We start from the raw sequence: 14,713 nt of genomic DNA, 5'->3' as shown, positions 1-14,713 counted from the left end.
TAAGTGATATCTGTGCATGGGCTGTAAGAGCCAGGGAGTGAGGGAAGACGAGGTTCTGTGAGGGGCTTCTCCTCGTGGGTTGGCGGCTTGGTCTCTGCTGCTTTCACCGTCAGTGTGGACAGAAAGAACACCAGGGGCCTGCCCGTGTCCTAGGGTAGCGTGAGACTCAAATGGGATACCATCCGTGGGAGTGTTTTACAAACCGTAAGTGCTAGGTAAGCATAAGGGACATTGTTATTGAGCTCTTAATAACAAATCAGATAGGGTTTGAATTACAGGATCTCTTCTGATCTGTTTTTCACTAAGATCCAGTTCCTAGTGTCTGTGAAAAACACTTGGCATATGTGATTCAGGGAAATATTCATTATGCAATTTCACTTTGTGATAATAAGCTGGTAAAGGAGGAAGGAGGAAAGGCTTTTTTAACTACCCTCTTCAGTTATTGAGCATATTTTTTCAAATAGATGAAATTTTACTCTGCTGAAAGAAGAAACCCAGGGTAATCCAGTTCCTATACCATGAATCTGAATGGCCTTAATCAAACAAGCAGAGAGATAAGGAGTAAGGGATGGTTTTGACATTTGATGTATAAATTAAGTAGGCAGTTGCTTTTCATCTCAACAATAAAAAGAATGCATATTTCAGGCATAGAAAATAGTCCCCAGATACATTACGCATGCCAGACAGCAGCCCCAAGTCCTCTGACAGACCCGCTCCCTCAGCCTTGCTCCAGGGCCGTGTTGGGAGCAGCTCAGCCCCTCAGGGCTCCCTGTAAGGAAGGATGGGTTTCTTGAAGACTGACTTTTAAAGAAATCTTGGTTTATATTTTAAAGTTAGTTTCATGATAAGGAATAGACCTAGATACCCAGAATTTCTAAGAAATGGGCAGAATTTGCAGGAAATGTAGGGCAAATGTAGATGCCCAGTAAGTTAGTAATACGTCGAAATGAGAGGGCATAGAACTAGTATAAATTCACTCAGCAGATATCCAAGCCCTTGCAATGAGCACAGCATGTTTCTAGACACAGGGATACGCCATGCTACAGCGAACAAGGTCCACAACAGAAGTCCATCCGTCCAGGAGCTCATATCTGCATAGGAACAGGGTAGTTCACGGTATGGAGAAAAAGGCAGGGTAAAGGTGACAAGGATTGATGGCGGGTTGGAGCACACTATTTTTTTGTAAGATTACCAGGGAGGGCCTTGCTGATGAGGTGACATTTGAGAAAGGAAATGTAGGAAGTGAGCCTTGCAGGCATACCAGGGACTTATTTCAGACAGAAGGAATAGTAAGTGCAAGGGTTCTAGTATATCTGGCACATTCCAGGATTAGCAAGGCCCAGTGTGGCTGGCAGTGAGCGAGAGAAGGGTAGAGAGGTCAGAAATGAAGATTGCGGGGCTGCTAGGGCCAAATATCGTAGAGGCCGTGGGAAGGCTTTCTCTGGTCTTTACCTTTGAATGAAGAACCCCTGGAAATGTACATTGTAATAATTTGAAAGTGTTTGTGTTTTATTTTCATTTTCTTTGAAGCTTCCCCATGCATAGATTGTTACTAGTCATTAAAAAGGGGGGAAAAAAAAGTAATGAACACCTGTTCCTAGGACAATCAATAAATATTTGAACACCAACCATATTTTGTCATAGTGGAATTTCATGATAAAAATTGTACCCCTAAATGGGCGCCTGGGTGGCTCAGTTGGTTAAGCGACTGCCTTCGGCTCAGGTCATGATCCTGGAGTCCCTGGATCGAGTCCCGCATCGGGCTCCCTGCTCGGCAGGGAGTCTGCTTCGTCCTCTGACCCTATCCCCTCTCATGTGTTCTCTCTCTCTCATTCTCTCTCTCTCAAATAAATAAATAAAAAAATCTTAAAAAAAAAAAAAAAAAAAAAAAAAATTGTACCCCTAAATGGCAAGAGCAGACCTAAGACCTCTCTGTAGTGAATTATCAAGTGAAATGAAGATTTCACGGCCCCAGTTGGGGACTGTGGTACGCCTCGACCAGCCCCTCAGTGGTACAGCCCTGCAGGAATCTGAGCTGATTCACCTCAGCAGTGTGGTGAGGGTGTCTGGAGGGTGTGGATGGAGGGTCCAAAGGCCTTGGGAGCTTGAGTCGGTTTTCTTTTTCATTATATTGCTTAGGATGTGAGAAACACTCAAGAAGTTGCCTTTCCTACGGAGAGCAAGTTCCCATGTGCTGTATGATGCACAAGCTGGTTCCTGGGCCATCACCAAGTCACGAATGGCTTGGCGACCACAGTTCTTTGCCCTGGTTGAATTTCCTGCAATGGGATCTTCTTTGTACACAAAAAAGTCCCTGCTCTTTCCCTCTCCCCCTGCCCTTCTTTACCACTCACCATTCCATCCCTTGGCCAGCCCCAGCCATGCTCCTGGTTGTCATGGTCATAGAATGGTAGATCAGAAGGGGCCTAAGAGATGGGTCTGCAGCTGAGAGGGATCAGCTGACTCCCAGAAGTCATCTACTAGTAAATGGCAAAACTGAGGAAAGGAATTTGTGGGTTTTAATCCTAAAATGCTAAACTAGTTCCCTCTTCACAGCTCATCCTAAAATTTCTGTTCTTGACTTTAACCTCAGGGCCCATCCCATTTCTCATCTTAGGAACCTAATTCCAACCCTTTGCTGTATTGTGATCTCAGTTCTCTGGCTACAGGGAGTCCTGTAGCAAGTTCCTGTCCACACTGGCTATCCCTTGGAACACTGGATGTATTCCTATTAGACATTACTCTGTGTCTTGTTTGGGTACTATTAATACTGTCCTTCATACTCATGATAAGTGAAATAGCTTTATCATGGGCTGTCCACGCACAAAATAATCAACCACCCTCATAATATCTTGTCAGTGGAAAACTGCCCACAAGTGCATTACATCTGGCCAGTTGGGACGCTTTCTATGTCCAATCAAATGGGGAAACTGAGAAAGGCACTTTTACTCTGAAGGCCTTAGGAGTTTACGAAGTGTACCAGAATCCACAAGAAAATGTACTTGTTGGCAGTGGCCTCAGGCCATATATCCTATTTAGGAAAGCAAGTGAAGACTATTGCTTCCGATGTGTAGAGCGGCATACCCTGCTGCACGGCACACGTGCATCTGCCTCTTCTGTCCAGGCGGAGAGCTGGCCAGCCTGGATCTGCAGGCAGGCAGCTAGGGGTCAGCACCTCAACAAAACATCTCCCTGATACCGTGGGATCCTCTGGCCATTTTTCCAGGCTGGAGAAGAGTTCTTACTCATTGATGTGTGCAGCCTTCCAGATGCCCATCAGCCCCTGCCTGACTTCACTCTGGATAGAGGGGCTTGTATATTAAGTACCTCAAGAACTTCTGAGGAAATGGGCTTGAGATGAAATGAAAAAAGAAATGAAAGTTGGCAGAAGTAGTGCTATAGATTAGGAAGTGACATAAATGAGTTGTGCTAGAAAGAAAATGTGAATCTCTCTATACACACACTCCAAGTGCATAGGGAAAATATTTTGAAAGCACTCAATTATTTTTTAAAAGGGAGGAGATACTGGAAAAAATATCTTGTGAATAGGGACAGGAAGAGAAAGACATAAACAGAGGTGCTTCTGAACCAGCTTTGGGTTTTATAGGTGTATAGAATCTGATAAATGATGGTGTCAGAGATTCAAGAAAAATGCCAAGACAGCATCTTAACCCTTTTATCTGCATTGTAATGTGTTTTGGGTATTGAGCTGGTCGCATAAAGGCACCATCCACCAGTGCGTCTATCCCATTTGTATTCATTTCCCAGGTTTGGTTTATTCCCTGGACCATCAGATTCTGGAGGAAACATCTCTCTGATCGGTTAAGGATTTGCATTAATTGGGCCCAAAACTATTTTAGCCTATTCATTTAGAATGAGAATTTGAAGAAGCTGAATACACACTGAAACATCAGTAAACCCTTCCAAAAGATATACCTATGATTAGAATAGCCCTCAGTGCATGTTTCAGCTGCTGGGACAACTCAAGAATTGCCTTTGTGGAACCAAGAGATTGTAATGTAATTCAGGCCAATCTGGGTGTGAGCTTTTTATCCTGGTTCTAAGCCACTTAAAGTGTGTGATGCTGGGAAATTGCTCATCTTCTGTGGGCCTCCCTTTCTCATCCTGTATAAAGGAATACCTTTATGAAAACACATGTGAGTTTTTCCAGATCTAATATTCTAGTTATGTGAACAGATATGTATGATAGACCTGTTTTTATCTTGCCTAATGATAACTGTACCTGTACAGGAAGACCTTTACTATAATTCTCTTTCTCTTCCTCCTTTTTAAAACATTACATTTCTGGGGGCTTTATTTTATATCAGCCTTACTTTTAATCAGAGAAACATACCATGTGGGAAATTGTGATGAAGATCCAAGAATGGCTTCTTAATATTATGCACCACCAAAAATAAAGTATTACAAAGATGGCATCTCTGGGCCTAGAGTTCCTTTTCAGGTTTGAAAAACAGTGATTTAAAACAGATCCGTTTTTGAAAAGTATGTGCCTTTTATGTATCGAAAAAATAACAAAGCATAGAATTCTGTAGAGGCCTGAACATTAGCGCAGTTGATAAAGTAGGATTGAGACCTTTTGTTCTAGCTCCTTCTAAATTGTTGGGTGAGCTTAAAAGAGCTCATCTGGTGGCCATTCACAGCAGTCCAGCAAGTCAGGGTATACATTTTGTTCTGCCCATTAAGTAGCTATAAATTATCCCATTACCAGGCAGTTAATAGACAAAGGGGGTGCCAAGAATGCCATGAGGGCTCTTAGTGTCTTTTTCCTTCTAGGGGCTGACTACTTCCCTAAGACAGTCCTACTTCTCCTACGATATGCTGCCATATAGCTCCCAGTTTGTGACAGTTGGTAAATGTCAGTGTCGTGGCGGCTGCTTGTCCTCCTCCCAAACCTTCCATCAGCGGGGACTTGCAGAGCAAGGAAGGCATGAAGCCAGGAGGAGAGGGTCGTGGAACAGGCAGGAGCTACCACGGGCTGTGCTCAGCCATGCGGCCAGCAGGCAGGCCCTCATCCACGTGTAGCCGCACCTGAGCAGCGCAGCCCCAGGGAGGTGTTGGCTGCAATCCCTAACTCCTGCGTTCGTGTGTAGCCCACACACAGTGCCAGGCGCTGGTTCTTCCGAGAGCCGTTGGTGTGACCCGAGGCACGGCTGCTCCAGAAGTCCAGAGTTCTTTTCACCTGCTGTATCGTCAGGCACTCATTAAAAATCCTGTACGTTCTAATTCCTGCACCTCTTTTGGATCTGCCCGCATCTTGGCTGCCCCACTGCTCTTAGTTCACACCCCTCTGTTCCTTCTTTCCTTCCGGCATATTGTAGTAAGCCTCTAGCCACCTCTGCATCACCACACTCTGAGCCGAGTGATCTTTCTAAACACGAAACTGGCCATGTCACTTCCCCCTTCCAGAACCTGTGAGTGTGCCCCATCCTTGGTATTACACACCATTCCCTTCATTATTTGGACCAGCCTACCTTTCCAGCCTTCTTCCCCCTCCTTTCTTCTACATATCACGAAGTGGTGCCTAATTCCGTGCAGCTCCCTAAATGTACCAGGTTCCCACCAGTCAGCATTTTCTTGAATATGCTTTTCCTCCTTTGGGGTCAGCTTCACTCCCTTGGCCTATTTTGGTGAACTCCTTTATAATTGCACTAAAGGGCCACTTCTTATAGAATGTTCTTCCTGGCCCTTCCAGACCACTTGGGTCTCCTCTCCTGTACCCCCCGAGGATCTTTGACCTCTTTCTGATGGGTCAGTTTTCATACTGCCTTTAATTGTTGCCTTACTTTTCTCTCTCCCCCTACTAGATTTGCAGATGACAGGGGGTAAGGACTGTGTCTTACCTTTATACTCCTAATCCCTGGCAGTATGCCTGGCACAGAAAAACTTCTCTGTTAATGTGTATTGATTTGGATTGAACTGACCTATCTGGGTGTCTCTAAAAAGTAACCTAACAACAGTGTGCTTCCATTCTTTCATGTAATGATCCCATTTGCCATCTGAGTGAACAATTACCTTTGTGTTATTAGTGGCATTAAGAATCTCTACACATACAGATTCCAGAACATCCAAAGGAAAGAAACAAAGACAGTGTGAATCTTTCTGCAATATAGCTGGACATTGAGATAAAACTTATTAGACTTAGCACTTAAATGACTTGATTCTGGACTGTCATAATTGCTACAGGAATATTGTTGTTCTACAAGTTTTTTGGACTTTGACTTTGGATCCTCATAGTCCATATTCAGACACCACCTTAGCTACCTAAAAACTTGGTATATGTTGATCTTAAAAGAAGTTAGGGGAGTCCAAATTGGGGCCATAACCAAAACGGCCCCAGTTGCCTACCAGTTTTTAAATAGTTAGTGTTTATGACGTAATGAGTATTTCAGTGTCTCTCTTCATGTCCCATGAAGTTGGGATTTCTTCTCCTTGCTGCAAGAGGAGAAACCTATCAAGAATGTGTTCTAAACTAAAAGGCAGCCTTTGTGTCTATGGCATCATTTACACACAAATGAAAATAGTGGTGACTCTCAGTAGCTGTTGTGACAAAATCTAGTTATGTAACTATAAAATTACTCATCATAGTTGATGGGGAAATGTCAGCATGAACTGTGCCAAGAACAAACAACAATGTATATTCGTTTGGTCCAAAACACCCTTAAACAAGGGGCCCTTTCCTCCCAACTCCAGAAATACATGGTCAATAGTCATGTTTTATTATAGGTGAGGGAACAAAAATAAGATCCAAAAAAGCATTTTATTACATGCTTTTAAGATAAAGTACAATCATTGGGAAATAGGGAAGAGGCTGAGTAAAGAAAGGACATTTGATGTTTGCTAAATATTTTCTCTTTTGTTTTATTTATAGAAAATATTCTATGACAGTTTTCCCAAAGGCCATGAGTAAACACATGAAGCCTAACAATTTGTCCATTGTAGCTTTTGTTAAACCCTGGTTTTGGAATCTGTGGCCTTTGTTCTTGTATTTTGAAGGACTGCATTTTAAACTGCTGGATTATAGTGCTCGTGGTTTAGTCTTTGGTAGCTAAAATGTCTTTCACAATGTTATAGTGTTATTAACTGAACTTTTCACGATGCTGTCTGTAACATCTGACAAGCTGCATGAAGTACATTTGTAGAGTATTTCCGCAGTATCCAAAGTGACATGATGTCTCTATGTTTTTCTGGCAACACATTGTGAATTTACTCCAGTTGCCATTGGATCTCACGTAAGTGTGGCTTCATACAGCAAGTATGTAAGCATTACTTCGGGTGCCCAGTACTAAGAAAACTCTACAGAGCTATCTGCCAGAGTTTCTACCATCAAGGAGCTCTGCTTGTAATTGTGAAAAGACATTTCCTCAGCACAAAGCTAAGAAAAATGCAAGATCATACGCCAGGAAGGAGTGTCACAAGTTCGGTACAAGCTGCAGGCTCACTGGAAAATTAGAAGGACCGGGATGGCTGTGAGCTATGGGGCTGTGGTAAGGGGAAAGTGGAACTGGGATTGGGTGCTGGGTAGGCAGTCAACAAACAGCTCCTCCAAGTGTCACCCGGACCAGCCAGTGCTCCTTCTGCATACCCACCACTAAGCTCATTGCACCTGGAGAACATACTGGAATTAGCTATATCTCTCTCCCTAGTAGATTGTAAGTGGACTAGCCTATGGCTTATTGAGCTTTGTAGCACTCCCACACCCCACCGCCTGCCCCAGACCCCTGGCAGTGTGGCCAACACAGAAGCCATACTTTAAAAAAAAAAAAAGAACTAAAAGGGCATGGTATGAGATCTGGTGAATTCCTACTAAAAACTTTTAATTCATTAATGTTGATCAGTTAAATGCTTTATTTTTTAAAATAAATGTTCACAGAGAGTTTTTGAGTAAAAATGCATTGGCACAAACAACCTACAAATTACACATGATGATTTCTGTACTTTGGTAACTTTTCAAAATGGGAATGAGATGGGGGAGGGAGGAATGAGTTTGCTACCTGAAAACCCTGCACTAAAATCTCTGCCTCTGTTCCTGTGAAGGACTCTAAGGGAACTCGTTACAGTTTTGGAACAGTTGCTGTGTTTCTAGCCCAAAGTACCTACTGACATTATTAAAATAGAATAGAATAGCAGTGTCCCATTCTCTTTATTCTTGCTAGCATAAGGTGTTTGAAAGTAGAAAACCAAAGTGGCCAGCCTTTGTTTGAAAACAGTTTTAGAGTTCTGCATTTTAAAACCCAGTTTGATCTTCCATTTGTTGCATTCTCCCTAGTCGTGAAAAAAAGAAATGTTACAGAATATTTACTACATACACTGATTAGAACCTACCTCGTACGTTGTCTTGTCTGTCATTCTCCCCCAAGCTATTTAGTCAGGCATTGGCTCTGGTGTGGGCATCAAGGCGTCAGAGAGGAGTGACCCCAGATGCTGTCCTCAGGAGGCTCAGTTCAGGGTCTGCCCAGAGGGGCAGCTCGTGTATTTTCAGACTCGAGTCCCTGCAAAAGGAGCCGGTGCTGAAAATCCTTCGTAATTACTTCCGGTGGTGGTGGGAGGGCCGTCAATAATGTCTTAGACAAGACCAAAAACAAGGTAGGTCTTTTAAATGCTATAAAAAAATCAACTCGAGAAGCGTAATTTCAGCAAAGGATACTTTATACGTTAGGCTGGCAATTCTTGTTTATCAAGCTGAGTGTTTAGTAAGTACGTTATGTACATTTGATCATGAATCCTTATAATTGTCCTGTACTTGGTGAGTTTTTGGCCAGAAACACATAGCCAATGAGGGTGGTTAGATCCCGGGTCCTGGCCCAGTCTACCTGCAACCTGAGGCCATGCTCTTAACAACCATTCTGTACTGAATATGTCAGCTTTACAACTTCCCTGTTCAAAGGAAACCACAAGTTAGCCAAGTAAAGGAAACATTTACAAACTCATAACAGGGTATGTGTCATGCTGTTGCAGCCTGTGCTATCTCCCGTAGACCACGATTCCTGCTGGTGGAAAAATGTGTTGGCCTTCCTGGAGCAGGAAGGCCCTCGCGTCCACGGGGGAGTGTGGAAGTCTACAGCACTAAGAAAACTCTTTGTCTTTCCCACTGAAGAAATGTATGCTCTGAAGCTAATTTACCACCCCTGATTTATTTACCTCTTCAGTTTCATTGTCTACCGAACTGGAATAATTATTTCTGCCTTTGGAGAGAGATTCATTTATTCAATAACTTACTGTCAGGGGCAACTTCAGACACTAAGGATGCCAAGAGGAATGAGGCAGACAGAACGGTTAGTGTGGGACAGGCCCAAGGATAGACATACACATTAGAGGAACAGAATGCAGTTTAGAAGTAGACTCACTGTTTTTGACAAGAAGGCAAGATAATCCATGGAAGAAATGATAGTCTTTTTTTTTAGAAATGGTGCTGAAACAACTGGCTATCCATATATGGGGGAGAAATGAACCTCAGCCCTTACCTCATGCCATACATATACACACAGCAAATACTGGAATGGATCAGTAAAAACATGGGGCACAAGGGAACTTTTGGTGATAATGGAAACATTCCATATTTTGTTTATTGTGGTAGTTACGTAGTTACATACATCTGTCAAAGCCCACTAAAATGTATACCTAAAATGGGCACATTTTATTGTTTGTAAATTATACCACAGTAAAGTTGATTTTATTTTATTTATTTATTTTTTTTAAAGATTTTATTTATTTATTTGACAGAGAGAGAGACAGCGAGAGAGGGAACACAAGCAGGGTGGGTGGGAGAGGGAGAAGCAGGCTTCCCGTGGAGCAGGGAGCCCGATGCGGGGCTCGATCCCAGGACCCTGGGATCATGACCTGAGCCAAAGGAAGACGCTTAACGACTGAGCCACCCAGGTGCCCCGTAAAGTTGATTTTAAAAAAGAAATCATATCCTGTCACTCCTTTGCTAAAATTTTCCAGTGAACGTTAGGTAAATCCAAACTCCTTTGCTCTGTCCTACAAAGTCCTAGGTGATCTGGACCTGTCCACTCCTCTGTTTGCTTTTGTTGTTCTTCCTGGAATGCTCTTCTCCCAGATCTAGGTGTGGCTGATTCCTAAAGAGGCTTCAGCTCAGGGGCCACCTCCTTGGTGAAGTTCCCACCTCCTCAGTGAAGTTCTCCCTGATTGCCTAACTCAGTATTTGAGTACATCATGGTGTGTTTTCCGAAGCATGCATCATTAGCTGAAATTCTTATTTACGTGGTATTTATTTATTGTCTGTTTTTCCCCATGAGAATATAATATCCACATAACAGGAAAGGTCTGTCTTGTCTACTGTTCTATCTTTAGGACCTACAATAATGTCTGCCTAATAGTTGATGTTCAATAATTATTAAAAAATTAATATAATAAAGTAATAAAAAGGGTAAGGAATTCCGATTCTATAACATAGTGCAGAAACACTGAAGGTTGCTAAGTAAAGAAATGGCACCGTAGAATTTGTGTTGCAGAATGGTTATAGGGATTGGATTGGGATCTGGGGTAAGACTAAAGGCAGGCAGATGATATAGAAGGCGAGCCCACCATTTCTGGTAAGGAAAAGATAGGGAGGCTAAGCTGAGGCTCACTCAGAGGACACAAGGGGAGGAACAATCCAAGCAATATTTATCAAGAGATGGAATCAGCAACCTGTAGCCACGTACATTCTGAGGGGCCAAGAGTCATAGTGGAATCGAGGATTCTATCCATGCATACCTGAGCTAATGATGGTGCCCTGAACTGACAGAAGGGGATGCGGGAAATGTAGCATAGTTAGCAGATGAGTTTGGCTTGGGATGTTAATTTTGAGTTACCTGCAAAACATCCTCCTAAAGCTGTTTACTGGACAGTTGGTAATACCAGTCAGAAATTCAGGAAGGAGTCAGGACTAAGGACATGGATTTGAGAGTTATTAAATAAAGGCATGGAAATGGAACTTTGGTAAGAGCTGAAAAGAGAAGAGAGCCAGTGATGAAACTCTAGGGGTTAACTGCCTTGTAAGGACTGGAAAGAAGAAGAGGAACCAGTAAAGATTAATGAGAGCAGTTAGGAGGAGCAGAGTGTGGAAGCCGGGGAAGCAACTTTGCTCACTATAGTGGCACTTGCCACGGAAATCTGGCAAGAGAAAGACTGAAAACTTGGCAACTCGGAGTGACTGGTGACTTGAGCAAGAGTTGTTTCAGGAAAGAGCAGGCCAAATACAGAATGTAGTTGTTTGAGGAGTGAGTGGCGGGGGGGTGGGGGAGGGAGTTAGGATAAGACGCAGAGGATTCTTTCCAAAAGGTGGGAAAGTAGGAATTCATGCCTACACAACCTAGTAGGAGAAAGCAGTCTTTTGAGAAAGGTAAGGATACCACTGGGCTAAGGTGCTTGATTCAAAACCTTAAGGTGTCTATAGGCATCTTGGGAAAAGGCTACTGAATGAACTCAGCACTGATACACAGATCGCCAGATGTCACCGAGGGCCTGGCTAGGGTGAGATGGTTCCTTTAGTTTGGCAGTAATGACATGGTTGTATGATTCTCTCCAGTAGGTGCTCCAGCCTCCTGGGTGCAGGCACCAGGATGACAAGTGATCGGCTTGATCACGGTTGTATACTGGCAGAGTAGTTGTGGCAGAAGGACAGGGGGTAAGGATATCAGGGACTGTGGTCCATGTCATTGGGTCTAGACTGAGACAGAAGTGGAGCATGCAGGTCTGGTGGGGGGCAGAGATAGAGACTGAGGAAAATAGAAGGGCTAGAAAGTTCAGTGAGGGGAGTAAGAGATCTGGAAGAATGGTCAGGTGCAGTTAAAGATGGTAGAACTTCAGAACTCCTTGGCACCTCGGAATTGAGAATGTGGAGAGATGAAAGGTGCAGGGTGTGGCTACGTGGTTCATGGATGAAATGGAGGATAGAGATGTAGGTGAAGGTTAGATCTTTATAAGCACAGCCACCACAGTGTCACCCCATTCATACTGATGTCCCCCTGCCTCCAGGAGACAGATGAAGATTGAAACCAGGGAATTCAGTGAGTGATCATGAGTTGATAGATAACAATTACATGGAGCAGAGAGAGCTAGATGGCATGAAGCTCAAAGGAGCATGGGCAGTTGCCGGAAACGGGGGGAAGGCATATCTAGAAGCCGTAATGGGGAGTGAGGAGAATGCCAGACTGATTCTGGTGGAGTGCTTCCAAATGCTGGCAGCACCCAAGCTGTGACCACTGAAATCAACTGGAAGGAAAGAGAAGAGGTGAAGAAGGACCCCAGGTGAACAGTCAGGTCATCTGCAATAGCAACAGGTGACAGGGTAGAAGGAGACCTTATCATGCTAAATGAAGGAAGCCTGAATTGGTTTTGGAGCTCTCTAAAGTCATGTGATATAAATTTAACATACAAAGTATATATTTGTTCCTACTAAGCTATATGTTTCAACAGCAAAAATAACAAAATTGTATTGTTATGATTTCTGTGAAAAATGTAATTTAACATTCCGAACATCTAGTTTGTGTGTTTAAAAATTATATAGGTGTGTATTTTAGCTGGGTTTCTAACATTTTATAAATAATATTGTTAAAGTATGAATGCTAATATTTATGTGTGTGTGGATTTTTTTTTTAACAGGTTCTTAATCAAGAACCAGCTCTATGGATCCAGGACAGGTTTGTCCCATGGCCTGCTCTGAACAGCGTGTTGTCCGATAGAAGATTCCATTGGCAAACCATCTCTATTGCCTTATAGAGCAAGCAAAGAAGATGGATCGATTAAAGAACCATCTACCTGTGTGCTTTCTACCTACTGTGCCCTTTTTAATCCTAGTATCCACTCTAGCGACTGCTAAGAGTGTGACTAATAGCACTTTAAATGGCACTGACGTGGTCTTGGGCTCTGTGCCTGTAATCATTGCCAGAACTGACCATATCATAGTCAAGGAAGGGAACAGTGCCTTGATTAATTGTAGTGTTTATGGCATCCCCGATCCACAATTCAAGTGGTATAATTCTGTTGGCAAGCTGCTGAAAGAAGACGAGGAGAAGGAGCGAGGAGGAGGTAGGCTTTCAAGTTGTGTCAAATGTCATAAAATACAAACACAGACTCTGGAAGCCACACTGAGAATGTTAGTTGCTCTTATTCAAGTCATTTAAAGATCTCATTCTGTCTTCTTTGCTAAGGCAAGAGAGAGAAATATATATCCTTAAGGATTCGAAGCAGTAATTAATTCATAGTTTTCACTCTTTGACTCAGAAGACAAAGGGCAAACATAAAAGTCTCTTAAAAGGCCTCTTGGAATTTTGTAGTATAATGCATACAAAATGTTACGGGGACGAATGTAAAGTAGATTTTCCATTAGTATACGTTCCATTTATAAGGGAGTTTTATTTTGTTTCAGGGGAGCTGGCTCCAGTTAACAATATAGCAGTTGTTTATGGTTAAATGGTTAATTCATTGACTGTGGATTTAAGGACCACACTTCTTAAAAGAAGTCTCTGTGCAAGGTTGTCAGGCACCGACTAGAGATGGCTCTGTGCTCCTGAAGACCTGGCTGAAGTTTCTAGATAGTCTGTTGCAGCTGAGGCCAAGAGGGAGGGAGGATTCACGAGCAAGAAATAACATGTGGCAATCGGGGAATGTTTGGTTTTTAATGAGTGTATTTCTGGCCAAAAAGTGTGAATCACCTACCTAAGCACCAAGCTTGCTTCAGGAAAGCCTCCAGCCAAAAAGAGAGGATTGGGTGGGTCATTGGGAATCAGTACATTTCTTGTTTTAGATGGGAGAGGTACTTGTCTAAAAACCCAGGACTGCTCTAATTGACCTGAAGGAGTTACCGGGCTTTCTGAAGCATTTACTGTGTGAAGTAGGGGAGTAAAAAGACCATTGTTCCTGAAGTAGCGGCTTATTAGTTTCTATCACCTTTCATTCATATTGTACTTCCCATCCCACAGCCCTTTGACCAATGAGTAATCCCCAGAACGTTTCTGCTCCAAGAAAACCTACATTTTTAATCTCTTTCCCTCATTTCATCTTCTGTACTCTGAAAAAGAGTAGAGGCTAATGCCTTATGTCTCCTCAGGAGCTGAGTGACTGGAGTTTTCTTGCAATTATATACTTCCGGTTCCCAGCTGTGTTCCTCACGGTTGAGGCGCTAGCAGTCCAGCTCCCTGGGATGTGGGGTTTCCTTGTAGTGCTCTCATTACACTGCTTTTGGTTAGCCATTCAAGGATGTACAGTATGACAAAGCTTCTTCCCTTAATGAAAATACTGTATGTTACATATCACATGTGTGTCTGTCGGTTTAACCTAGGAGAGCGGAACTCTTTCCCCACCAAGTAAAATTATGAGGCCATAGAATTTTTAAATTGGATGGGACTTAGAGACAGTGTAATCCAAATCCCTCTTTTACGCATGTTTTCCCAAGGTCCTACTGTTATTAAGTGTCTATGACTAGAACCTTCACTACTGACGCTGAGAAGATGAGACACCACCACCCCTTAGCCCACAACTGGCTTCCATTCCTCCCATTCCTTCCTCCCAGACTCCCAGGCCAAAGGAAGTGATATCACACTTGTGCAGGGGGGCAGTAACCGTGGTAACATATACACTCTCAAGTCCCTGTACCTCATCAGATCTCTCCGTAGGCTGGGCCACTGCGAGGAGTAACAAGGTAACTGAAGTGAGGGGAGCAAGGACTCCAGACCTGAATCTACCTTTC

General features: G+C 43.1%; 1 protein-coding gene across 1 annotated transcript in view; it reads left to right on the top strand.

Annotated features, from left to right (window-relative positions):
- MFAP3L (microfibril associated protein 3 like) overlaps positions 1-14,713 on the top strand; it is a 37,814-nt gene that overhangs the window by 8,587 nt on the left and 14,514 nt on the right. Inside the window, exon 2 of the mRNA XM_032413196.1 lies at positions 12,628-13,053. Coding sequence (XP_032269087.1) covers positions 12,759-13,053 — 295 coding nt within the window. The 5' untranslated portion in view covers positions 12,628-12,758. The remainder of the gene's footprint in view (positions 1-12,627; positions 13,054-14,713) is intronic.

The sequence above is a fragment of the Phoca vitulina genome, unplaced genomic scaffold, assembly GCF_004348235.1.
Source record: "Phoca vitulina isolate PV1807 unplaced genomic scaffold, GSC_HSeal_1.0 scaffold14, whole genome shotgun sequence".
Taxonomy (NCBI): domain Eukaryota; kingdom Metazoa; phylum Chordata; class Mammalia; order Carnivora; family Phocidae; genus Phoca; species Phoca vitulina.
The sequence above is the reverse complement of the archived record's forward strand: the minus strand, read 5'-3'. Positions and strand labels throughout refer to the sequence as shown.